The 24,935-nt window shown below is 48.7% G+C and overlaps 8 protein-coding genes across 8 annotated transcripts; 3 read left to right on the top strand and 5 right to left on the bottom strand.

Annotated features, from left to right (window-relative positions):
* Window positions 1–1,178: 1,178 nt before the first annotated feature.
* On the bottom strand, window positions 1,179–3,062 carry MAA_04490 (dihydrolipoyl dehydrogenase; the record flags this gene model as incomplete). Its single annotated transcript, XM_007822586.2, has 5 exons — window positions 1,179–1,796; window positions 1,914–2,618; window positions 2,684–2,763; window positions 2,832–2,896; window positions 3,001–3,062. 5 exons carry the CDS (start codon window positions 3,060–3,062, stop codon window positions 1,179–1,181), a joined length of 1,530 nt encoding a protein of 509 aa, XP_007820777.2.
* A 927-nt stretch (window positions 3,063–3,989) lies between these two features.
* MAA_04491 (Armadillo-type fold domain containing protein) lies at window positions 3,990–6,575 on the bottom strand (the record flags this gene model as incomplete). The annotated part of the gene is made up of 1 exon (XM_007822587.1): window positions 3,990–6,575. One exon carries the CDS (start codon window positions 6,573–6,575, stop codon window positions 3,990–3,992), a length of 2,586 nt encoding a protein of 861 aa, XP_007820778.1.
* A 946-nt stretch (window positions 6,576–7,521) lies between these two features.
* Window positions 7,522–7,773, top strand: MAA_04492 (Signal recognition particle, SRP9/SRP14 subunit; the record flags this gene model as incomplete). Its single annotated transcript, XM_007822588.2, has 1 exon — window positions 7,522–7,773. One exon carries the CDS (start codon window positions 7,522–7,524, stop codon window positions 7,771–7,773), a length of 252 nt encoding a protein of 83 aa, XP_007820779.2.
* Window positions 7,774–8,860: 1,087 nt separating this feature from the next.
* On the bottom strand, window positions 8,861–10,642 carry MAA_04493 (RNP domain-containing protein; the record flags this gene model as incomplete). Its single annotated transcript, XM_007822589.2, has 7 exons — window positions 8,861–9,145; window positions 9,206–9,627; window positions 9,694–9,745; window positions 9,807–9,950; window positions 10,000–10,065; window positions 10,325–10,377; window positions 10,438–10,642. 7 exons carry the CDS (start codon window positions 10,640–10,642, stop codon window positions 8,861–8,863), a joined length of 1,227 nt encoding a protein of 408 aa, XP_007820780.2.
* Window positions 10,643–14,274: 3,632 nt separating this feature from the next.
* On the top strand, window positions 14,275–15,122 carry MAA_04494 (ubiquinone biosynthesis protein COQ9; the record flags this gene model as incomplete). The annotated part of the gene is made up of 2 exons (XM_007822590.2): window positions 14,275–14,709; window positions 14,790–15,122. The coding sequence occupies 2 exons, from the start codon at window positions 14,275–14,277 to the stop codon at window positions 15,120–15,122; spliced, it is 768 nt and encodes a 255-aa protein (XP_007820781.2).
* A 505-nt stretch (window positions 15,123–15,627) lies between these two features.
* MAA_04495 (RecF/RecN/SMC protein) lies at window positions 15,628–19,113 on the bottom strand (the record flags this gene model as incomplete). The annotated part of the gene is made up of 2 exons (XM_007822591.2): window positions 15,628–18,948; window positions 19,009–19,113. The coding sequence occupies 2 exons, from the start codon at window positions 19,111–19,113 to the stop codon at window positions 15,628–15,630; spliced, it is 3,426 nt and encodes a 1,141-aa protein (XP_007820782.2).
* A 683-nt stretch (window positions 19,114–19,796) lies between these two features.
* MAA_04496 (SGT1 domain containing protein) lies at window positions 19,797–21,717 on the top strand (the record flags this gene model as incomplete). The annotated part of the gene is made up of 2 exons (XM_007822592.1): window positions 19,797–20,028; window positions 20,102–21,717. The coding sequence occupies 2 exons, from the start codon at window positions 19,797–19,799 to the stop codon at window positions 21,715–21,717; spliced, it is 1,848 nt and encodes a 615-aa protein (XP_007820783.1).
* A 160-nt stretch (window positions 21,718–21,877) lies between these two features.
* MAA_04497 (uncharacterized protein) lies at window positions 21,878–23,311 on the bottom strand (the record flags this gene model as incomplete). Its single annotated transcript, XM_007822593.2, has 1 exon — window positions 21,878–23,311. One exon carries the CDS (start codon window positions 23,309–23,311, stop codon window positions 21,878–21,880), a length of 1,434 nt encoding a protein of 477 aa, XP_007820784.2.
* Between the last annotated feature and the right edge of the window lie 1,624 nt (window positions 23,312–24,935).

Below are 24,935 nucleotides of genomic sequence, written 5' to 3'. Positions count from 1 at the left end.
TCTGTGGATGTTGTATTCACCACGTTTCTTGTCTTTTCCGTGGCATGAGTGAGGTGGAATAGGCTGTCCCACGTCCAAGGGAGAAGGCGGAGAATGCTTGAAAGCTACCAGACCGCTAACAAAATTCGTTTGGCAAGGCCACCGGCCCCTTCGGCTCGGCTAGATGCAACGTGAAAGCAGCCCACTTGAGAGGTAGCTGCGCATGTTTTACAGATTGGGTCGTCAATCAGGGAGGCCATGGCAGGGGTTCGGTGCGCAAGCGGCACTGAACTTCAAGAGGTGCACGTGTGTCTGCGGAGTACATCTGGTACGAAGAACGGAGAAGTGCTCCGTACAGGCTTGATCTTACCACCAGACGACATTGCCACCTGGCCGGTGCAACCCATTGTGGAGTAGACGTTGAGAGTTTAAAAGGCCCTTTAAAAGACCCAAAATTACATACACACCATATCCTCGTTCATTGGGGACAGAGGTGCTGCACAGAGGGGCAGTTGAGACGCCGTAAGGACTCTGACTAGAACTAGGAATGATTTCGGCCTCTGGTTCTCCCAGCACTGAGGCATCTTCTGCGAAATATTGTGAGCGACATACTGGCATATGTCCTGAACTACGCCCCTGTACTCTTCAACCTGATGCTGTGTAGAGCATCAGTGTGTACCTAAGTAGGTACTTAGTAGTGATCAATAGAAAAGCAACAGAGGCAGCCCAAGCACCTCGGTATTTGGATCCATTCACAAAACCGCACCAGCGTTTGAATCACATTGCTGGTTTGACCGTCGCATTTACCTGCTTTTCATTTAGATACGTAGAATTGAAAGGGTGCGAAGTTAAGGGTGCATGTGCAGTCACTGTAGCAGCTGATTTCAATACTGTCAAATTAAAATATGGCCATTTGCTATGCAGAGGCTATAACTCCTTTAACAGAGGGTTCATTACTATTTTACACCATCTACCATGAGAATACCCGGAACTACAATAAGTACCACAGCCAAATGCTAGAAGGAAGACTGATGTAGGAAAAACTATGCTCAACCCCCCACCGTCGGTCGCTCCTGATCGGAATCATTTCCGCATAGGCTTCCACCACCAACCCGCTCGCTCAATATTTGACATAGTCTATCGAGAGCTGATGACTCCTGAGCCTCGGCCTACTCCTATTTCCAGAAACGTTTGCCGCCTTAGAAGTGAATGGCTTTTGAGCTAGTGGCCATAGCGGCCTCCTTGAAAGCTTCCGCTAATGTTGGGTGTGCATGGCAGGTTCGTGCAATATCCTCCGTTGATGCACCATATTCTAGGGCCAATGTGCCCTCGGCAATCATCTCTCCGGCATTCGGTCCGATGATGTGAACTCCTAGAAGTCTGTCCGTCTCTGGATCTGCAAGCATTTTGACGAGACCATCGGTGTCTAAATTGGTCTTGGCACGAGAATTGGCGCTGAATGGGAAAGTCCCGACACGGTAAGGGATCTTCTGGTTTTTCAGCTCTTGCTCGCTCTGGCCGACCCAAGCAACTTCGGGATAGGTGTACATGACAGAGGGGATACAACCATAGTTGACATGTCCGTATCCCTTCTTGATATACTCGACGACAGCTACAGCTTCTTCCTCTGCCTTATGAGCGAGCATTGGACCAAAAGTAACGTCGCCAACACAGCGGATATGCGGGATCTTCGTTCGGTATTCAGAGTCGATAATTACGCGACCTCGTTCATCAAGCTCCATGCCAATGTTCTCCAGGCCCAAACCCTGCGTGTACGGACGGCGGCCAATGGCAACTAAAACAACATCTGCACTGAGCTGCAAGCAGGATTAGCAGTGGTACTATTATAGAACAGTATATCAAAAAGGCCAAGGAAAGAGGGAACGAAGAAGAGGGCGGAGACAGAGCTGATAAAGGCAACGGGTTCAACCTACAGTTTCAGGCTTGCCACCCTTGGCAGCGTCAACATCCAGGGTAACCTTATCACCAGATTTGTCACCGCTGACGACCTTGGTGTTCAGCTTAAAGTCCATTCCTTGCTTCTTCAAAAGCTTCTGGGTTGACTTCGCAATTTCCGTATCCATACCAGGACCTCCGATCTGGCTCAAAAACTCGACGACGGTGACCTTGGTACCTAGCCGTGACCACACTGAAGCCATCTCAAGACCAATAATGCCGCCGCCAATGACAACCATGGTCTCAGGAATTTTTTCCAGAGAAATGGCACCCGTGCTGGTAATGACACGCTTCTCGTCGATTTCAAGACCGGGAAAGGGGGTTGCTTCAGAACCGGTGGCAATGAGAATGTTCTTGCCTCGCACAGTTGTCTCGCCACCATCATTAAGGGCAACCTTGATATCATTTTCGTTGACAAATGAGCCTGCACCTTTGATGTACTCGACACCATTCTTCTTCAGAAGGAACTCAACACCCTTGGTGAGGCCGGTAACGGCGGTGTCTTTGGCCTTCATGAAGTTGGCAAGATTCAGTTTGACGTCGCCAACCTCTATTCCACGGTTCTTCGTGTCGTGCAAAATCTGGTGGTACAAATGCGAGTTGTTCAAGAGCGATTTCGAGGGAATGCATCCTACATTGAGACAGGTACCACCAAGGGTGCCACGCTTTTCAATACAGGCAACCTAAAGAATCGTCTTTTGTTAATTCACAGAATAGCTATCAGTAGGTTCAGCATCGATGATCTTACCTTCATGCCCTCTTGACCTGCTTTGATAGCGGCAACGTACCCAGCGACACCACCGCCGATGATAACGAGGTCCTTCTCCTCTGAAAAATAGTTAGCTCTAGACACACGCCATGTTCGGAAATGGCTCGCCAAAATGGTATTCGCAGACCTGAGGAAGAGGCGTAGCCACGGGTCCATCGTGACAATCCTGGAGACGAGATGACGGTTGGCAACCTGAGAAGACACGGTGGTTAGAGGGCTGAATTGATTGCAACGATTCCTAGGGACGACCATGGATGACGCATCCCAAGTGGAAGCTCCAAGATCAGACAACTTACGAGGAATGCTGCCAGGACGACGGCCTGACCGCGACCCTGGATACAAGACGGCTAGTGAGCATCTTGAGGCACCGATATGCAAATTATGGTTAGTCAATGGGTGCCGGATGAGAGGCGATGGCGACGAGAGGGAAGGTTGAGGTTTTGAGACACAGGAGCGTCGTCGGAGAGCTCCTGCGAGGCTTTGCGGTAAAACGGCAGGGTGGCGCCGGAACAGCTGGTAATTTTTCTTGGGACCCGGCGCTTCCCTCAAAACGTTGGGCTAGGTAACTGCTACCTCCCCAGGTGGGCATGGTTTCGCCTACCACGTACCTGTAGGCACAAAGGTGAGGTGTCCGGAGTACCTCCACATAATCCACGGGGCGAGGGCTGACCAATGAGGAGGCTCTGAGTCGGTTGTCCTTACTAAAAATGAATAATGCCTCAGGACCAAATGCCGAGCCACGAGCCGTACAATTCCGCCTTGAGGCGACCTTAGCCGCGCCAACATCAAAGTCCGAGAAACCAGAGACAAACGATATCAATGTACTAATACTGAGTTTCCTGATACACAAAAGTCAATGAATGTTATACCTAAGTATTCGGTAACTTTGCAGCCTGGGAAGGGTGAAGCAAAGTCTGCTGGCAGGATTCTACCAGGAAAAGAACCCCCCTGACACAAACAGCAGAACCATCTTTTACGTACAAGTGTCTGTGCGCCTGACTTACCTAGCTACTAGGCATTTCTTTCGGATTTAACCTTCTAAAGTTTTATAAATCGAGATGCTTGTGCTAGGACGTCATTCTGCAGAAGATAACAATTGGATCAAAATTCACGAATTACGCCAAACCGGAGTTAGCGTGTACCGCAGTACTCAATGGCCAGCCTTTATTACTCGAAATATTAACTGTCGAACCGCCTCGTGGGCTAGACCATAATCCTTGAATTCTAAAAATTCGTTCATCATCTGACGTCAAAATGATCCTTTACCTGAATAATATAGAGTACATTATTGCTTATCCCCGTCTGACCCTTGGATAGCGGCTTGTGCTTTTGTTCTCACCCGTTGCATCGCCTTGGTCTCCTTGTTCCCAATATACTTGGACTTGCGGACTTTTTTCCTCAAAAACCAGTGGAGATTGGCTGCCAGAGCAGGCAGCTCGCTGGCAGGGCCGAAGATACGCTTCACCTTCAGATCTTCACTGGTCTCTTTCCCTCTGCATTGCCGTAAGAGACTTAGAAGAAACAACTCCACAAATAACGAGGCCCATACATTTAGTTCCGGGAGGTCAATGGGTTTGAGGATGCTGATGCCAAGGGCACCTGTAGCCACAAGTGATGCGTAGAATTGAGCAATGTTGCCCAGCCGGCTTTCGTTTTTGAGTCTTTCCCCTTCAGAAGTCTCTTCAGCTTCCTCTGAACCTTCGCCGAATAGGGATTCGCCTAAGTTTCGAAATATTTTCCAAAGACGATCTTGAAATGCGAATCGTATTCGGCTGTTCACACAAGCTTGCCCCCCCACCAAGGCATAGTATTCATTGTAATCTGGTTCGCTTCCAACACATTGCACCAAAACTCTGGCTATTTCAAGCTGATCATCCTTTTTCAATTTCAAACCCACAAATTGGCGATGACCATGTTCGTAGTTAAGCCCCGACATAATGGCTGTAAATATGGCAATCTGGGCACCTGTATGGAGACCTTGTGCCTTTGCCTTGCTTGGATAATCTGGCAGAACAAAATCCATGTCCTCATCGTCCGCTGCATCTTCAAGACCACGGTTTACTTCCTTGGAGATCATTCGCGCTCTTTCTTCCGCATCACGGTAGGTCGGAACACTGGCACCAACTAGCCACCATTTTCCATGCTTGTCGACGCTTTCAGTATCTTTAAGTCCAATACCCATTGGCGCTAGACCATCCAGCCGTCTTGACTGTGACTTCAGTTCTCCAAGGCGTTTTTTCATCCGAAGAACATGCTCGGACACTATGGTAGAGTCCGTTCCTTTAGCACTCGGCTTGTTATTCTTCAAGTCCTGGATTGTTTCAATCATGAACTTTGTGCGTGCTGAGACGTTCGTATATCCAACGCTGTTCACAGCAGAGCTTAAAACGGTAGAAACATGCTTGAGCGCTTGAGGGTCATCTCTTCGTAATAGCCTTCCAGCCATTCGACAGACCCTGAGTAGCAGTTCAACGTTCAGTTCGGACAGGTTGTCTAACAAAATTTCCATGTAGTCGAATACAATTTTGCAACTGACGACTTCGAAGACGTAGAGCTGCGTAAGAAAAGTCAGGAAGTTGGAAGGTTCCTTTTTCAACGCTTGCTGACTGCTATCATGGTCTGCGGCTTGGCCATAATATTCACCAAACTCCTTCACTATATTTCGCACGAGATGTGATCCAAAGCTGGAACCCGTAATTTTGTAAACTGCGGCAGAGAACCCGCCGATCAAGACGAAGAATTGGTCCGGCAGACTTTCTTGTTTGCGCAACTGTGACAAGATAGCATCAGTGAGAATATCAGTGACTTCCGCGCGGGCATTGGATTGGTATAACTCTTCGACAGATTGCACAATCCATATAAGGTTGGCGTCCGTCAATCGATTGATCAGGCCTCGAACTTGTCGTTGTAGCCGAGGCTGGGCATGTTTCTCTGATTCTGTATTTTCATGGCGTCGTGCTAATGGAACATACTTTGCCGCCACTGCTCCGTTGGTAGGTGCGATGTAAGGATTCTCTCTTTGCGGTTGTTTGTAACTTTCAAATGCTTCTTGGTCGGAATCAAGTCCAATAGTGGCGTCGTCTTCATCTATACCAGATTCATCTATATCAGATGCCTCCGGTGAAACGCTTTCAGTCATATCCCGCGTCGGAGCAGACCTGACCCTAGAAAGAGAGTCTGAAACGGGTTTTGAAACAGGTCTGGACTCTGTCTTTCTCCTCTTTGAAGATAACCAGTCATCGTAGACAGATTTTCGTTTCTTCATATCATCTTCACTGCCGGCAATATCCTCACCCGTCTCGCCAATTAGTTCCTCCAAGCCATCCTCCTTAAACGCTTGTGGTAGAGATCGACGACCCTTTTTGATACCAAGCTTCCTCTCGAAATCTTCAATTTCGGCATCATCCTGGGCTAACTTCTCAAGGTGTATCTTTGATAAGCCTCCTCGATTCCTCGTATTGGGAGTTGTATCTGCTGAATTTTCACCGGACGAGTCCTCCCACTTCTCCACTTCTTCAGTGCTATATTCCGAATCGCTACCCTCGTCAGCATCTGATAAAATGTCGTCTACCTGGTCCACGTCTGAGAACTGAGATGCCAAAACCCGAGGCACTGGAGACAAGTTTTGCCTGGGACGAGATGCAGAATTACCCTCTTTTCTTTTCATCACGGGCTTCGAAGGATGGCTAGAGTGCCTCTGGGATTTTTTCTGCGTCCTTTGAAGCCTACGATTTTCCTTGCGTGTGAGGGAGTGGGATGAGCCATAATGTCGATGGATTGCCGCTCCTCCAGGTTGTTTCTGTTGGTGTGAATCGACGCCTATGCGCTTGAACAGTTTCTGTTGCAGGTCTGTAATTGAGCCTGCTGGCATTTTGAGCAGTTTGTCTCCAAATGATCCCAGAACAGGCCGCTTCTTTGTGCGTAGTGCTCTCGTATCACTGAAATAAATAGAAGACGGATGCGTGAGAATCGCAGGTCTGTTAACTGAGACCTGTAGTGACAAAGCTTAGGCAGATAACGATGCTCAGGGAAAAGATAGAAATGATATGTCTGGTATTAACAAGCAGACTCTCTCAGCAGAGGGGAGTTGTTTGCTTGAAGACAAGTTATGGGGAGTTATTGGGGGGGTATGACAGAAAGAGCTAGATAAGTCTGCTGAAAAAATAACAATAATAATAAAGACGGTCAAGACTCGTTTTCAAGCAAGAGATCGAAGCAAGACAGCTGTGCGTTCTGTCTACGGTCCAACTTCAAGCAGAACATGGACATCTAGGAACTGGTGAATAAGGGAATAAAAAATATATATGGGGCCCGCCACAACTCAACTCAACCCAGCCCCATGACTTAGGCACCCATTGGTCGCCCCACATTGCACAACATTGCAAGCCTCGATGGGCATTAAGCTGCTAAACTGGACAGCCACTCAACTCTGCAAGTTGTTCACAACTCCACGAACAGATGCGCATCTGTAGCTGTTGGCTTCTCGGTGCCGTGGGATTTTATAATGGACTCTAATCAACTAAGCCAAGATGAGGTTAGTGATCTGCACTTCACTCAAAACTCTAAGCTTCCTCTGCTGGACAAAGCCATTCGACTAACCCCGCAGAGCAGTTTTTCTCTAAACTTGACGAGCTCTTCACAAAAAGGAAAGGGGCAAGTCATGGGGCGGTTTACTTAACTCAAAAGCGCTGTAAGTACAGTATTCTGCGCCATCACTGATATGGATCTATACTCCCGTTCTGGCAGCCTTCTCTTATGAACCTTTTGATCGTTGACCCTAATCATCTATAGTAATGATGCATACAGAAGAAGATACCATGGGAAATGACGATGCGCTATCTGATCAGCACCCTAAAGGTCCCATGCCCGTTCTCATCAGAGCATCAAATGGGAAATCAAAACGAAACAGATCTGACAAGATCAAGATGTCGACAATAGTGGAACCACAGGATCTTGACAGCTTTTACACCCGGTTTGCTGACATTTGCAAATCTGGAATGGTGGCACTGAAGCCTAGGGATCGAAGCAAGAAGAAGGCCAAAGCAAAGAAGAAGAAAGCCGCATCGTGAAATCATTTGTGCATTGTTGGCCGCAAACCAAATTGAGTCTCTGTCCCAAGACCGGTAATCAGGTGCGGCTACCCTGCATGTGTCTACGAGGGGCATCCAGGCAACGTCGGGAAAGGGATGTCAAGCAAGAAGAATTATGTTTGGTATGAATGAATACATAGGGTCTGAGAAACCTGTTGCCATATTGCAACATGAGACTTTTCCCAAACAATATTCATTTTGTGTTCTTTTTTTCTAGCGGGGTGCAGTGAAAGTCTCCATGCCAGCAAGCATTCGATGGAATACGGTGTAGGCGAAGCGTCAAGTATCAACTGGGTGAAACACCCAATATACTCCATAGGGATTCACCGTTGAGATAATTCCGCTATCACTTATTACCGTGATTTGACGAAGACGGGAATAAACACTATAAGCAGAAAAAGTAAACGGTAGGTATTTAATATCAGTGCATCAGCGGAATATATCTGAACTTATGTGCTTGAATCGCAATGAACCGGGCGAGAACATCTGCTCCTCATCCATCTCCCATCTTCAATCACTGGGAATGTAGATTTTGATCGACAAACCCCATACGAGATGTATTACTACTGTCTGATTCATCTACGAGATAAGATAGCAACCCCGTCCCCCGAGGCAGATAATACCATCTGGTTCAGAGTTTCCAGATTCACGCCTAATTACAATCACCCCTGTTAAACCACGTTGCTCGTTATCACTGCTACACTCTTCATTTGCGTACTAGCGTCAACACCATCCGGCGTGGAAATGTGACTGTAACGACACTGCTCACTAATCTCAACTCATTCAGAGGAGAGCCACCCCCATTTCCACGCAGCATAGACTATACTTCATCCAACTTTTGAAATTATCAATTTGCGGAAAGATCGCCCCCACCCCCCCGAAAAACAGAAAAAAGATAGAAAAAAATCAGGGGAAAGACGATAGACGTGTGGTAGAATACCGTGAAGTTCTTGGGTAATTCGCAGTGCAAATCCGATCGCAAAGGTGTGATCCATGACCTATTTCCGGACCACAGCCATTTGAAAATCCTACCGAGATATCTGCACTAATCGTCAATCGTCCTTGCCTACATGATCTGGTCCTGTGTCAAGCCACCATGGGTGTCTGTTTCCATGCTCTCGCCACTAGACTGATTAAGGTACTTGACAAAGCTCAGGTTGAGAGGACGACCGCCGTATTGGTAACCTTGGAACTTGGCAATCGCAGTTTCTGCAGTTTCTGCAGTATCGAAACGGACGACACCCGTGCCTCTAGACCGACCACTAGGTTCATATTGTATTTCAGCCTGTTCCACCTTGCCAATTGTGGTGAACAAGTCAACCAAATCGTCGTTGCTCGTGGACCACGGAAGCTAGTGACAAGTCAGCTCTGGGATTCCTGTCTGGTTTTCCATGGTTCGTTGCCGGCTCACATTTCGGACGTAGATTGTCTCGCTCTTCTCAGTTCCAGCAGTAGCACCATCTGTGAATGGATTCGGGGCCACAGCAGTGGCGGCTGAGGCATCGAAGTTCGCACCACCACCAGAGAAGCCTCCACGACCGCTGAAACCGAAACCTCCACGACCGCCGCCATAACCTCCACGCCCGAATCCGCCGCCAAACCCACCTCTCATACCGCCTCCGTAACCGCCGCGTCCCGAAAAGCCCATACCGCTAGAACCGGCGTATCGGTCTTCACGGACTTCGAGCATTCGTCCTTGCCAGTCATACCCGTTGAATTGCTGAATAGCATTCCGAGCATCGTCGGGATTCTCAAACACAACAATACCGGAACCTTTGGGACGACCATCAGGGCCGATGTGGACATCGGCGCGAATCACACCACCCACACGCGCTAGCGGGTAGTACATGTTAGAAGAGGAGTTTGACCACTGAGCATGATGTCCAATTCTCAACTTACCTGCTTGTCGGAAAAGGTCTTTCAAATCCTGCCACCCGATGTTGAATGGAAGCTGCCAAGAGTTAGTCTGGCAACGCAATATTTTCCTTATCATCATTTTAGGAGAAACAGACATTAGCTACGTAGATCTGTCGGCCACCTGCACCAGGAGGACCGCCATAACCGCCTTGGTTGTTGAAGCCGCCTGACATCCCCCCACTAAACCCACCGCGGTTGCCTCCGGTGGCACCAATAAATCGTGGCTCAGCTTCACGATCCTTGATGAAGATTAGTCGAGTTATGCTCTTAGGTATCAAAGAGACTTACCTCTCGAACGTAAACTAGGCGTCCCATCAAGTTCTGGTTGCTAAGTTGAGCAACGGCTTGCTGAGCCTGTTCTCTCGTTGCATATTCCACAATTCTATGACAAACCGTAAGCCTTTCGTCGTCATCTCAAACAAGTCCACAATGCCGGCGTAAAATACGTACCCGCATCCCTACAATCATCCAGGACATCGTCCAAACCCGTCAACCCAGCCATCCATCAAGAGCCAGCGAAAGGGAGTGTGCCAAACAAGAGGAGAAACGGAGAAGGGAGTGAGAAAAGAAAAGGAAGGAAAAAACCAGCCAAAGACTATGTGATAAAGCCCACCTTCGACATTCCATTAGGAAGAAGGAGCACATCAGCGAAGAGCACTTCTCCAGCTATAAGAAAAACAGACCGTTAGATGTCCTGCGCTTGCGTCATAGTCGTGGTCCACATACCCTGTCTCATGAAATCTTTGAGATGATGCCATTTCACATCGTAGGAAAGATTGCCGACATAGACACGGCGGTCTTGCTGTGAAGTTTCCCGAATGTTGTTCATCATTTGTTCCCTTGCCGCGGCTCGCTCTTCATAAGATCGATGCGGTGCTTGTCCGCCGTAACCTGCGCTGGATCCTCCGCTAGGGGCACCTGTTCCAGTCATGGGCGAGCGATCACGGCCACGACGATAATCGTCCCTACTATTCGACCTGCTACGAGGCGAGAATGAACGCCTGCGTGATTGTCGACCCGGGCTTCTGGAGCGTCGGCGGGGCGATCGGGACCTCTCTCGCTTTGCCCAGTTAGTACGAAGGCTGCAATGAACAGATGGATTATGACGGATGGATTGGGGGGACGATTGAATGAAGGCTATGGCAGGGTTTTATGCGAAGTAAGCAACGCAGGAGTGCGTATTGCACCTATGGGCTTGAACATAAGGAGGAGAGTGCTTTCCAGCCCCAAAAGATATCTGCACAGCGTAAACGACCTCTTCTAGTCTTGAGGGGGCTACCAAGGACGCCCGAAGAGGAGGCACTGCGCTGAGTTCTGCATGGGGTGGCATTTGGTGGCGGCAAGTCCAGAGAGAAGAAGAGGTCAAATAGTTGCAAAAGCATACAGTTGAGGGGTAAAAGCAAACACAAAGAAATAGACGGGAAAGCCAAAAAAAAAAAAAGTAACTTACTGGTCGATAGGTATCGCCTGAATCAGCTATGCGAGGGTGTTAGATATTCCAGTGGACAGCACTCTTGAGGAAGATGAGACGGAGACAAGACGGTAGCCAGGGATTGAGATCCAGAGACAAGAGTAGTTTGGAAGAAGAGTGTGGGGTTTGTACCAGAGAGAATGAGTTCTGGCAGGGAAGTAGGCAGGACCGGAAACATGCAGGTAAGCGGGCTTGTGATAATGCAGTGTACGGGGAAGGGCCAGCAGACCAGAAGGTTGTTTGTGCCAGTGTGTATCTTGGTGTGGAGGACAGTGAACACGTTACAGCAGGCAAGAAGAAATTACATCAACTGTGATGCGTGATGGTGATATGTGTGTAAGGCGTGCCGGTTACAGCCGATCGGCAACAAGGCTGAAGGGTTCGTATGGCAGGAAGAGGCGTTGAGTAAATACGTGACGCTTCGGAACAATGTGCTTGTGTGTGGGTAGACAACCAACGATACGGCCAGAGAATATCTGGTGGCCGTGGAAGGTCGTAGACAACAAGAACAGCGAGAACAGCTTGAACGGCGTGGACGGGGTAGGAGAGGTGCGGGCAGATACAAATGTGTGGCAGAGGGGAGGACATACCCATGACAAAAGTCTAAGCGTTGTGAACAACGAGGCTCTGTGCCCAAAGCTCGGTGAAAGGCGAGCGGGTGTCTCAACAGAGGGAGGGTAGGTCAAGCCTGGTTGCGGTTGCGGACACTGAGCGGGAATATGACGAAAGACGGACGAGCACTGTGGTGAGGAGAAGACACTACAGTCAGCAAACAACAGAGTCGCGCATAAATGCAAGATGGATGCAGCAAAGTCGGAATCGGGATGGTGGTGGCGCGACGGTTGAAGGGGGGTGGGAGGACGATGGGGTAAAGCTTCCCAGAAGTGCCAGAGCAAGTTGGCGAGAAAGAAAAGACGCGCCTCCAGCTCCAACGAGGGGGGAATCAGGCAGCGAATGGGATTGCAAAGGAGCAAGACGACAAGGGGGTCAAGCTGCAAGCTACCCTACCTCAGGTACGAAGTACAAAGCTTGGCCTGGAATCAATCCACTTGGGCAAGCAGGAAAAAGTATTGGAAAGGAAAGGAGGGATAGCACAGGGGCTGGATGAGGAATTTTGTCAAGTCTCGTCGCACTCGAGCTTGCGAAAGGTTGGGTGCAGGAGTTGGAACAAGCAGCGATTGAATGTGGATGGGCCAGCCGCTCAAGCCTGAGGTGCGAGTTTCAAGGGAGCAATGGGGCTGGGCTTACCGCTTACCGGTCCGGTCGGAAACAAATGCACCTTCAGTGTCTGGTTGCTGTATCGGCTTCAAAGCCGTCGTCGAGAGAGTGCTGTCGGCGGGAGACAAGGCGTGGCTGAGACTTGCAGGCCCGGTTGAGCGAGTGCAGTTGATGAGAGATGAGAGCAGGATATCAAGGTCGTAGTGGAGTCTCGAGTCTAGAGCGCGATGCAGAACGGGGGGGGGGGAAGGGGGTAGCCAGGAACAAGACCATCTCGAGACAGGAAGAGCCTGGTCTACGGAGTACTCTGGCCAACCTCGTAATGAAGTACCAGGTACGGAGTACATGGCCAGGTACCGTACCTACTTTAGTAACCAGTGCTTTCAATGGTTGGTACCAGCAATCAATAATTGACACCCAAGTTGATGCAGCGGGCTCAGACTTGTTCTCACCCTGAGCGTCACTGGTGTCAAGCATTGATGATGGTTTGCTGGGCTTGGTCTTTCAGTGGTACTTGGCATCTGTGTTAAAAAAAAAAAAAACCCTTCGTCTAGCGAAACATGCATTGTCCGTTCATACATAAGACGCGGTGATATTCTACGCAATTAAATAAATACATTAACCTGCTGCAAGAAAAGAGAGGTCTTGACTCTAGCTCGGGCAGCCCAGGCCGCTACTTGAACACCAATGTCGTCATGTACCCGGACATTATGATAATGGCAAACCAACCCTCGTTGCTCCATGTCTGTATGGGGTGCCAAACTCACCAGCCCTTCAACGTACAACACACCAACCCGATGGATGGCATTGGGGAATGTCTCGTCACCCTCGCTTTAGTCAACTGGCAGTGTAGCAACAACTCCGCCGGTGCATGTGTGCTCCGCATATTGCGTCGGCTGGGACTTTCAACGTTGATGCTGTTCGGGACACGAGAGCGAAAAGCTTTTCAGCCCCCAGTACACTGGATGCAGGGGCTGTGGTGACTGTGGGAATCAATCGCTGAGCATTGGGACAAAGAGGTGCACGACTCCACCGAGTATCTTAATCCCTCGTAAAAGGGTTATCGAGCGTTTTTGTGACATTGTATACATGTGCTTTAGTGCTACAGAAACGTAAGCACAGTGAAGACAAAGAGCCTTGCTCCTAATAGAACACGCCGAGAATAGCATTGAATTAAGTCTCCTCCAAGGCTTCGTGCTGCTTCGCTAGCCATGGGACGTACGGAGTACGGAGCACATAATAAATAACTCTACCTTAGGTACCTACCCTACGATCTACATACTTACCTACCAGGTCGGTGCGAATGCAAATAGATACTGATCAGCCCATTAGACAGTTGGCGGCAATAGAAATCGGTCCATGTTGCGGAGTAGAGGGTTACCTCCTGGATCCAAGCACTATTACGAGCCAAGGAGATTTTTTTTTTTTTATTATATTTCAAGTAAATTTTACCATTGTGTGAGCTCTTGGGAGGACAGTGAATGAGTCGAACGAAACAAAAATCAAATCAGACCGTCTTATCAGACACCTTCGCCCTCTGGCTCGAAACGAAGGCGGCGCCAAGTATTGTCTGGCCAGGTTTGCTCAAGTAAAATTGAAGGCACGGTGTGAGAACTGGCAGTCGAGTGTTCACAACCCACTCCCACCACCAGCGCCGGGGTCTGTGTGGCCGGGAACGATTTTGTATCGAGACTAGTAGGCCGATCTACGTCTGCCACATGCCATCGAGCAAACCTCTGAGATCATAGCGCAAAGCAGAAACACGAATACATTGCGTGTCTCCTCGCCGATATCTATAGTTGTTCCTCTTTTCGACTTGAATTTTTGATTTATTTTTGTCTTTGGCCCACTCCTATGCAAAATCTATGCCAATGATGCGGGCAACACCGATGCGACCGACCTTGCTCCCGATTGCACGACTAGTGACTCGATACACCTGCTTTACCCGAGCGAGCTTCCACTCATACGAGCATCCTCCATCAGCGAAGTCGTTCGGTGACGTGGAAAATGCTATCCTTTCCGCGGCCTATCAGCACGTGCCGAAACACGGCTTCTCTCACAGCGCCCTGAGCCTCGGAGCGCGCGATGCTGGTTATCTCGACATCAGCCCCAGCGCCTTGTCGGACGGCGTGTTCAGCCTAATACAATTCCACCTCGTCCGTCAGCGACTGGCTCTTGCAGAAAAAAGCAGAGCATTGTTTGATACAAGCAATACGAACATTTCGGGCAACGGGATTGGATTCAAGATAGCTACATTAGCGTGGGCCAGACTTATGGCAAACAAGGGCATTATTCACAGGTGGCAAGAGGTATGATTCTCTTTCTCTACTTTGCTTCGCAATTTTCTTCTTGCAGTCTCTATAACCAGGCTGACACTATGTTTTGCAAGGCACTCGCCGTAATGGCCCAGCCGAGCTACGTCCCAGCCTCTCTGAAGGAACTCGCCATGCTCTCGGACGAGATGTGGTATCTAGCTGGCGACAAAGCAGTAGACTCCTCCTGGTACACCAAAAGAGCATCAATTTCCATGGTATATAGCACGAGCGAGCTATTCATGACAAACGACAAGTCGCCGGGCTTTGTTGATACACGTAAATTTTTGGATAGAAGGTTAGAAGAAGTGACTGCAGTGGGAGGATTTGTTGGAACTCTCGGGGCTTGGGGTAGCTTCACCATGAATGCAGGTGTCAACGTCTTGAGAAGCAAAGGCATGAGGGTATGATGTACAAAACATCCGTCTTCCGACTGGGATATATTTTTGTATTATATTTAGACCATCATGAGTCTTGTACAATATCCACTGAAAGACTGCTATATCACGCGGCCATCACTATGGCCCTTTTGCAGCTTGTTGTACCCCCTTCTCAAGGCTTGCGGTGAGATCTCATAATCTATTGGCTAATACTAGTCCAGGAATGTGACTACCAGACTCCCAAAGCCCATTAGACTGTTCCGGCAGAAAGCACTACATCAATAAACGGTAAGGACAATTGAACAGCTTAGTTAAACCAGCGTCCGTTGTCGGGGATCCGTCAACCTTTGGTGTTATTGTTAGCATTTATACTCCTCATTTGGCAGCTGAATCGAAGAACGCACCGAATAATTTTGACGTCCTTATCAAGTCTGGCTCGTCCTTCAATTGCATTAGGAGTGATCAATATATATTGCCGCGACACAGAACGACGAGCCGCATCCACCTGGTTGTGCTGATTTTAGCCTCATTGTTATCATGTCCCTGGACCTCGGGGGAAACCAAAGAGAGAGATCAAATAACTCACCAGCATGTTGGTACTTATAGCTCTGTTTACGTTGTCCATGAAAACATCGAATTCGTCCAGGCACCGGATAGGGGAGCCAATCGCCTCCCAGACTGACAAGAGCATGCAAATGGAAGAGAAAGACTTTTCGCCGCCAGATAGAGTCTTGGTATTTCGACCTGCGGAGCTTTTCTTGGTTTCATCTGGCTCAATGTGAATAGTGACTTTTCGCCCCCGGTGATCGAGGTCTATTTTACCTCGAAACCCACGTTCACTGAGGAGATAGTTGAACTGGATTCGTATGCGAGCGCTGATTTGTCTTTGAAACTGGCGCCATAGGTGAAGTCGGTGCTCAATGGCGCGCTTCATCAACATTATCGTTTCATCCACATCTTGTGTCTGTTTCAAAACACTCTCGTATTTTATGCTGGCTTCGTTGGCTCGATCGTATATTTCCTGATCGGTCGCTCCAATCCGGGCCTCGCGCTGTGCAAGCTGTTCACCAATTTTTTCGTACTTTTTCTCAATACTTTGGTGGTCCTCGCCATCCGGGATATGTACACGACCGGGCGCTACCTCCTCAGCTTGTCGAATGAAATCCTGAACTTGTTCAGCCTTTTCATCACGTTTCGACTCCGCTCGGTTCAGCGCAGCGCGCCCCATATCGACTTGTTCGAACTCGTGGTTTTTTTTAGATACAGTTATTCTCCTTATCGAATTATAGCTTTGAATCTTCGTGTCTGATTTACTGACACGATTTTGAAAGTCTTTCTGCTCGTCCCTTGCCGCATCGAGCTTCTTTTTGGCTTCCTCGGCTTTGGCGCCGAGTTCTCGCTTTGATAGCTTGAGACTCCCATATTGATTGCCAAGTTGAGTTTCCTCTGTACGCTTGGCACTAAGCTCAGACCGTAGCAAATCTAGACGGTCGTCCACGCCTTCAAAGGTGTCCAACTCTTCTGCCGCTTTCTCTATGTCAGCCTGAGTTCGACGAAGGTCATTTTCAAGCGCCTTTATGTTCTTTTTATGCTTCTCCAGTTCCTGCTTAGCCTTTTGTAAAGCTTGTAGTGCCTGTCGTTCCTCTGCCATCAGGTCTCTAAGCTCAAGTCCAAGTTGCTTTAAATTGTCCTTTTGCATAGCTAGTTGCCGAGCAGCATCGGATTGCATCCGTGGTCTCATGCCCGATGGGATCGTCGGAGCGGTCCCTATTGTACCAGATCGATTAGTGATTCGCAAACCTTGTCCCCTTTTTCCTTTTCCATCGTGGAAGCATATACAGGCAGCGACGTTCCGGGGGGGACCACTGTCAATCATGACGGCCTCAGCCTGAACTCGATCCTTTATGAGAATGACTTTTTCGATTTGATGATTAATGATTAACTGTGACCGAACAAGTTCATCGTCGAATTCCAACACGCGCAAAATTGTGTCGTATTCGTCCGCAGGTTCTTGAGATGCGGTGTCAATCCGACCTCCGTACGCAATGTACACTGGCGGAGGCTTTTTCATGCCAGACTGACGAATTAAACTTGATAAGCGAGATTGGTCCCTTTTGCTCCTTACGACAAAAGCATTGAGGGCGTCGCCTAGTGTCTTCTCCAGAATACCAGACCATTCTGGCTTGAGCAACTTGATGTGGGCGCCCAGAGGTCCCAGTGGCTTGCTGCCAAAACCCGAATCTGCTGCAACAGCTTTCACCAGCTGTATAATATCGCGATCAAACCCATCATAGATGGATCCCGTACTCTTCTCAAGCTCCCTCACCCCTTGTTCCGCAGCCACAATGTCCTTGCGCTTTTGTTCTTTAAGCTGCTGATGTCTCTTCACGGCATGCTCAATTTCTGCAATCTTGGATTGCAAGCTAGGAAGTTGTTGAGTGCAGTCCTCGATCTGGTCATTCAGCTCTGCCTCACGGGCTTGTGCTCTCTTATGCTCCGCTTCTTTTTCAACCCTAGCAAATCCGGACGACGCAACGAGTTTTGCTTCCTCTTCCCGAATTCTTGTCTCGTATGTTTCAATGTCAGCTTTGACCGCCTTCAGCCTTGCAAAAGCGTCTCGTTCTTCAAGGTGCAGCTCCGTCAAGTCTTTCTTTGCTCCAGTGTAAATGCCCTCTGCAGACGCAATGGATTCCTCAATCGCCCTGTATTCTTCATTCAGTCCGTTCCGTGTTGCCTCTGCACGCTCAAGTTTCTCCGTGATCTCATCCAGTGCTCTTGACAACTCGTCACAGTTCTTTTCCAACTGGATGATCTTTTGCTTCCGTGCTTCCAACTCAGTATTTTGGAGTTCGAGTTCTTGTTCTCTTTCAACAACCTGTGACCAGACGAGTTGATTGCGATAGTGTCGAGCCCTTTCTCGTAGGGTGTTATTCCTTTGTACAGTCTCTGCTAGTCTTTGAGCGTCCTCCATCTCCTTCTTAACGTGGGCAATTTTCTCGCTCAAATCGTCTCTCAGAATGATTGTTCTGTCCAGTGTATCTTGTGACATTTTGTAGTCGTTATCAAGTTGTTCTAATTGGACACCAGAGACAAAATATTTGTATTTCTGAGCCGGGGTAGCAGAGTTGAGAAATTGTCTGGCGTTATCTTGGGAAAGAACAGTTAGTGGGTTTCCCATCTGTAGGGCATACCATTCGGATATCTCGTCCACTTCTTGCTTCTTGGTAGATATAATACGGCCTTGCTCATTTTTTATCTTAAAACCACTGCTTCCAGACTTGGAAAAGTGACGCTCAACAAGAATAGAGTCCCCGTATATATCAGGCTGGTAGGCATCCGACCCAGCATTCTTTATTTTGACAACAAGGCTGCCATGATCTTGACCTTCCTTCACAAATGACTTCAAGCTTCCGCCTCTATTAGTGTCGCTCGCCTTGCCTCCAAGGCAGAGAGTCAGTGCCGTCAGAACTGCGCTCTTGCCGCTGCCGTTTTCACCAACAATGAAGTTGATCAGGGGGCCAAGCTCCACATGTAATCGCTCGTGGCACATGAAGTTATAACAAGTAATGCTCTCGATAATGCCACTTTCCGCAGCCATGTTCTGAACAACGTTTGTCGGGCGCCGTCTAAGTTTCTGCGTAGCTTGAAAATCATCTTTGTCTGTATTTTGCAGATGTTTGAAGCCAGCGTCACGCATTATTTCGTACTGCGTTTGGGGCGGGGAGTTGGGTATGTCGGCACCGTTGTCTACATCATCATCGTCTTCTTCTTCTTCAGAGCTTGATCCGTCTTCGCGCGTTGTAGTTCTCGGAGTGCTATCATGGGTGGCTTCAAGAGACATTCGAAGTCTTTTCGTCTGTCCAATGTGTATCAGTCCATGAGTCCGCTCCGCGAAAATAACAAATATGTCTCTTACCGTTTGAGAATCATTTGCCAGAGGAGAGACGCCCTCAGTACTGTCAGGGCCTCCACTCATGTCATCGCTGTCCACGGCCATTCTCGCACGCTTCAACGGCGCCATGGTGACAACTGTTGTTCCCCACAAAGACTGGGCAAAGATCGCTCACTCAATGATTCTGTGCTGATAGGAATAGAGTCTGCTGTCTTGAAGAGTGGTTGCCAGCGTCGCGTTGCAGTCTGTCACTCTAAATGGTACCATGGGTAGCCGTAAGGTTGGCCACAATAAAAGTGATGATCTCAACTGCAGAAGTTGCTGGGGGACGCGACTGGCGCGTCAGATCGCGGGGCAGGTACTCTGTACAATAAGCAATTAACCAGACAGCACGAGTGCATGCACAAAACCCACCAGCCAAACACTTCAATGTTTCTTGGAGGGATATTACAGATCCACTCCTTGGCTCCATGTTTGCCAACACTGCTTGACTCTGTGTACTTTGTACCTCCGACCAAGTGCATAATAATACTAACATCCTAGATCTCAACACGCCACTTGGTCACAGGCGAATGAATAGACTAGAAGCCACTTGCATACCGATGCCAAGTCACTTGTAAAAGCCTACTCAGACGGTTCAAGTAGCCACGTGCGGTTATATATTTATTGATTCGCATTTGCGCTGGCAGCACCAAGTATTCTACAACATATCGACCCCACAAATTTTGCCCGACCAAAACTTGTCACATCTTGCCTCATGACAAGTTTGACAACTCATGGCCACCTCGGTGCTGCACCGTATGTGAGACGTCATGGATGAGCAGTCGTCCTCAGCCCCCCCAGACTTCAACTCTGGCCGCGGACGAATTCCCGAAAATTACGTTGAATATGATTTGTTTCTTGTCCAGCAAAAGAAAGGGTGTCGAACGCTACTCCAGGAGCTGGAAATGCTTCGAAAGTCTGCCATCAATATTTGTAACACAGTTACGAAAGACCACATCTGGCAAAGAGATGAGTTCCATCTGGAAATGAAATCATCCGAAGGTGTGTCTCCCCCGACCTTGCCTAGACTCGTGTATTCTCAATTTTCTAACTCAATCCTGGCTTGATGTTGTAGGCATGACATATTTACATGGCATGACTGACTACGGCGATGCTATTGAGGATGAGTGGCTCATTGTGTACTTGCTACGCCAACTGACCCAATCGTTCCCTGACCTTTGGGTGCACGTTGCTGATGCCGATGGGGAATTTTTATTGATCGAGGCCGCCAATGTGCTGCCAAAATGGATTACTCCTGAGATGGACCAAAATCGGGTGTGGATTCACGACTCCAAGCTTTTAATCATACCACTGTCTTCAGCAGCCGACGCCCAACAAGAAGGAAATACCGCCAACATGACTTTGCGGAACGCGTTTGACTACCTGAGAACCAAGCCTAACGCGCTACTTCATTCTCCTTTGATTGAAGCGGAAGCCTTCTATCGTCTTGAGAAGTATCCCGATTACATACGCCATTCCACACATTACTCCCTAGTTACTATCCCAAGAAAGCTTGCATATATTCTGCACCTGATACCGAAATCTGTTTCAATCGCTGTCGAAATGTTCTATCTTCGAGATGCCGTTACAATGAAGTCAATCTCTTCCGCCTCTGCGCCGCTAGTATTCCCCCCTGAAGACTTTGTTACCACAAGCATTCACTTCACGAGGGTGCTTTTCGCGCAGCTCAAGTCGCAACGCCTGGACCCCCCTCCGAGATGGAGGGCTCTTATTAAAGATCGATCGGAGGCATCTCCCTCAGATTTTAAGATGCTAGCCCGACAAGATATGGGGATGAAGTTGACGTGTGGTTACGAGATGCTCTCGGTTGACGCCGATAAAAGTAGGCACCGAGTCGTCAGAGAGCTAGCTCTCTTGCTACAAGATCTAGCCGAAGACGGAGATGCTGGATTACCTACAGATCGCGACATGGAGTCTTGGTTAAATCATCAGCGTGATGACGCTGAAGATTGGATGGATATAAATTACCTAGATTTTGAGCGTGAGTTGGATGGAAAGCACCAAGGTACATCCAAAGAGGGTGGCTCAGGTTTCGGTGATCCCCAAGCACAAGACCATCTCAGGAAGATTGTATCACGTTTCGAGAGTTTTCTTAGTGACAACAAGGCTGGCATAGATGGCGTCAATCTTGATGATTCGGATGGTAACGACAACGAAGACGCCGACGATAGTGATGGCGATGAAGACAGTGAGTTTGAGGATAAAGCTGTTAGCTTTGACGAGGAAGCTTTCCAACAAATGATGCGGGAGATGATGGGGATGCCCGAAAACGGCACAAAAAATAACTGCGGTGTAGATGCTGGGGCATCAGACCTAACGCAGCAACCAATTTGTGAAGAAACCGAGAATAATCCCGATGACTTGCAGCAGCTTTCATCCGAAATGGAGGCTGAGTTGAGGCGCCATGGGGCTCTGGATTTGAAATCAGAAACACCCAGGCATGTTAAAGCACCAGCCGCAGAGCAATGTCATGATGAGCAGCAGCCGTCCTCTGCTATCTCTACAGTTGAAGAAAGCATGGAGGAGCTGAATATTGACTATAACCTGGCTCAAAATATTTTGGAAAGCTTCAAGGGACAAGCGGGAATGGCTGGGCCAACTGGCAATCTCCTTGGTATGATGGGTTTCACGCTACCAAGAGATGAAGATGACAGAAGACGAGAAGATTGAGTATAAATCGGTATGCTGGACTCTTGCTTGAGGACCTACTGCACCCACAATAGAAAATAGCAGCATTGACAGCCGACTATTCCCTTCAGAATGGATGTGTCTCTCCAAATTTCCTCGCTAGACACTAGTCTGTCATATTCCTCTACAAAGGACTGATTGATCAGTAAGACTTTTTGCGCTTTGCAATGGGATGGGCTGGGCATGGATGTGGATGTAACTTTCTACCATGGTCGTCCAAGTCGTCCAACCTAACTATCGCTTGCACCAGCCTTCGTCGAGCCGGGAGCTCCCGATCATCGCCGTCGACTGTCATTCTATAGTATTCCGTTACTATTGTAGTCACCGAATGATAGCAATCGTACAGCAGCCGCCGCACATCCACGTGCTGGAAGTCTTTTGCCAGGTGGATTGCCTGTCTTATTGCTTTGGACTCAACATGGCCGGTTTGATCCATCAAGCCATCCAACATGTCCGTATTTTTATGCCTGGTAAGCACAGATGTGAACAATGGGTCACCAAAGACGCTGTTATGCCAGTCCTGAATACCAATAACTCTCGGTGTATCCGGGCTCTGACGCGTGGTGATTGGCACCGGCACCGGCACCGGCACAGGGCCATGTTCATTGCCCTTTTGTGCATTTCTGGCGGATCGATTTGCTTCAAACAGTGGTGCTGCTACAGTTTGAGGCTTCTCTGTTCCGAAAGATGTGTTGCCATGCCGTTGCATGGAGACCTTGGGGTCTTGCGTTGTGCAGTCGCTAGATGTGATGATATGGGTATTGGCGTATTCGCCGGCATCAAGAATCACCAGGCAAGGTACTGTCACCTCATCAAGTATTTTCCTGAACCGGCCGGCATGAAAACGAAGTCTGTCGTATTCCAAAGACAAGGCAACGTCTTCTGCGTCTCTCAATACAGATTCAAGCAGCGATAAGAAGGCGTCGGACCACCGAGCATATATGGCATCGTTCGTAACCTGTTCAGTCGGCACAGGCGAGAGTATGGACATGGTGTGGTGAATACCAGCAGCCTTCAGCACCGCAGAAGCGACCCCAAAGTGTCCATTTGGCGACTGGCAGGTAGATAATTCACGAACCAGCTGTCCAATTTGAAAATCGATACGCCTTTGTTGGGGTTTTGACAAAGTGTTGATCGCAGACGAAAGAATAGCTCCACCTGTCCGTGTTGTTAATAGGAACTCAACGTCATTCGGACACTTGACTCGGCCATGTTTAACGACTCTCGGCAAAGTCTTCTTGAATTGACAGGTGTGCTTGGACAGTTTAGCCTCCGCGTCGCTGCCTTTGGGAGCTTTCTCAAGCGCTTCAGGGTTCCTCTGTCGTTCTTTTGCTAAGGGACAAACATGACCATCAGAACCTAGCCACTGCAAGAGCATTGCTTCGGAGCTTATTGAAGCTTGTTCTGTTCGCAGAATCTTCGTCGAAGTGGGAACCAAGGTCAGTGTCAGTTGTTCCTCGTCGCTTGATGATGCAACGTAATGTACATGAAGTCTGTTTTCAGGTGTCAAATACAGACGTTTCAAGTCTACTGGATGAGCACCATCGAAACCAATGGCTTCCTGGAGTTCATTCATCCCTACTCTTCTCCTTTACAGGCGCTGAAACGGTGTGGCAACACAAAAGGACTTGTATCGGCCTCAAGATCTCCGATGTAGCACGTTGTGACTGTCGAGGCGGCCAGGCATCGAGCCGAAAGGCCGAATAATCCGCTGGCCGTATTCCAGGTTGGCCCACTGCTTAATACTTCTGGGTGGTACTGCGGAGTTCGTTATATCGAGGCTCAGAAGGAAAGTATCGAGGCGTTTTGAAGAGGAGCAGGACAAGTCCGGCCTGTTTGGCAAAACTCCATGAAAATGTTGGTTTACCAGTCCGGGAGATGGACGTGTGGATGGGCAAACGTTAATTGTTATCGGATTGTAAGCTGATCAGCAGCCGGGCAAGAGTAAAATCACGAATACTTCTTCGTATAAGAATTATCATAAAAGTTTGCTCAGTTGGCGAACAATTCTGATGAAATATGCCCAGTTGTAATGGGATACCCCGATGTGTACGAGCCAACGCTGTGGGTCAGTTGATGCGAGAGACGCTGCTAGGTAAGCCCTCTCGCATATGAAAACTGTCAAAAATGGGTCTCAAGATGAGGAATGCCCTTCTGCCTTTTGCATGTATGTTCATGCGTATGTCTGTATACGATTGACCGCTATCAGGTCTGTCCGACTACGGAGTAGACATTCCATGAAATTATGTGCCAATGCTGTCAAAGACGCACAGGCTGTGCCAGGGAGCGGTCGAGAATCGAGATGGTGAACGGGGACCCTATTCGATATCCCATGTTTTGCGTCGTTTACCATGACCCATGCTACCGCCACGTTGCCGGTGTCCCTTAAAGACAGGCCCCCGGTATGAATGGGCGCAAATCGGCCTCCATGTCCAGCGTTAATGTCTGGTAGTTCAATGTTATGTGTGCATCTGCATACGGAGTACTCGCGGCACTAGAATACTATACGACACAAAGGAAGACAACGACGAAAGGAGGGAGGGAGGCCCTCGATGGGCAGGATGTGGATGGGAACTTTTGAATTGGCCATACGGGCCAACAAGCTTCAACGGGTTAAATTAAGCGTTTGCGCTCAGCGCAGGTCTCAACACAAGAGCCACAATATGCAAGATGGTCAATGACAGGTCGTATCGTTTCTGTGTTTTCAAGCGGCTATCAGGACGTCTTTGCGTATAGAGCTGAGTCAATCGTCATTCGCGCTGCCTGCCTTGTAGTTGGACCTGGTCATACTGGTCCGAGCCACCTGTGAACCACTTGTCGACGCCGCTTTCTTCCATTACATCTGGCAAGAAGATAACGAGGAGACATCATTGGATTGCTTCTAGCGAGCTTGCATCTTCCAGCAAGACGGGATGACTGAAGCGGCGTCATGATCCGCGAGAGTGGCGCACGGTGAGTAGATACCCATGTACCCGTCCAATTGTCGAGTCCTCAGGACGAGAGTGGGAAACCCTGCTTTTTGGAGATTGATACGCGGCACCAAGCAGGACAATGAGTGGACCATGGAACACATTTTTTTTGCTTTGGGTTGAAACGAGCGTGGAGAAGGGTGTTGAGGAGTATACTGAGGCTATTGCCTAGTCGGGATAAAGTAGGCGAGCCAGATGTCAACGCCGTGGACCTTGACGCATTGTGACATG

The sequence above is a fragment of the Metarhizium robertsii genome (assembly GCF_000187425.2).
Source record: "Metarhizium robertsii ARSEF 23 chromosome Unknown MAA_Scf_1, whole genome shotgun sequence".
In the NCBI taxonomy this organism is placed as follows: Eukaryota; Fungi; Ascomycota; class Sordariomycetes; order Hypocreales; family Clavicipitaceae; genus Metarhizium; species Metarhizium robertsii.
The sequence above is the reverse complement of the archived record's forward strand: the minus strand, read 5'-3'. Positions and strand labels throughout refer to the sequence as shown.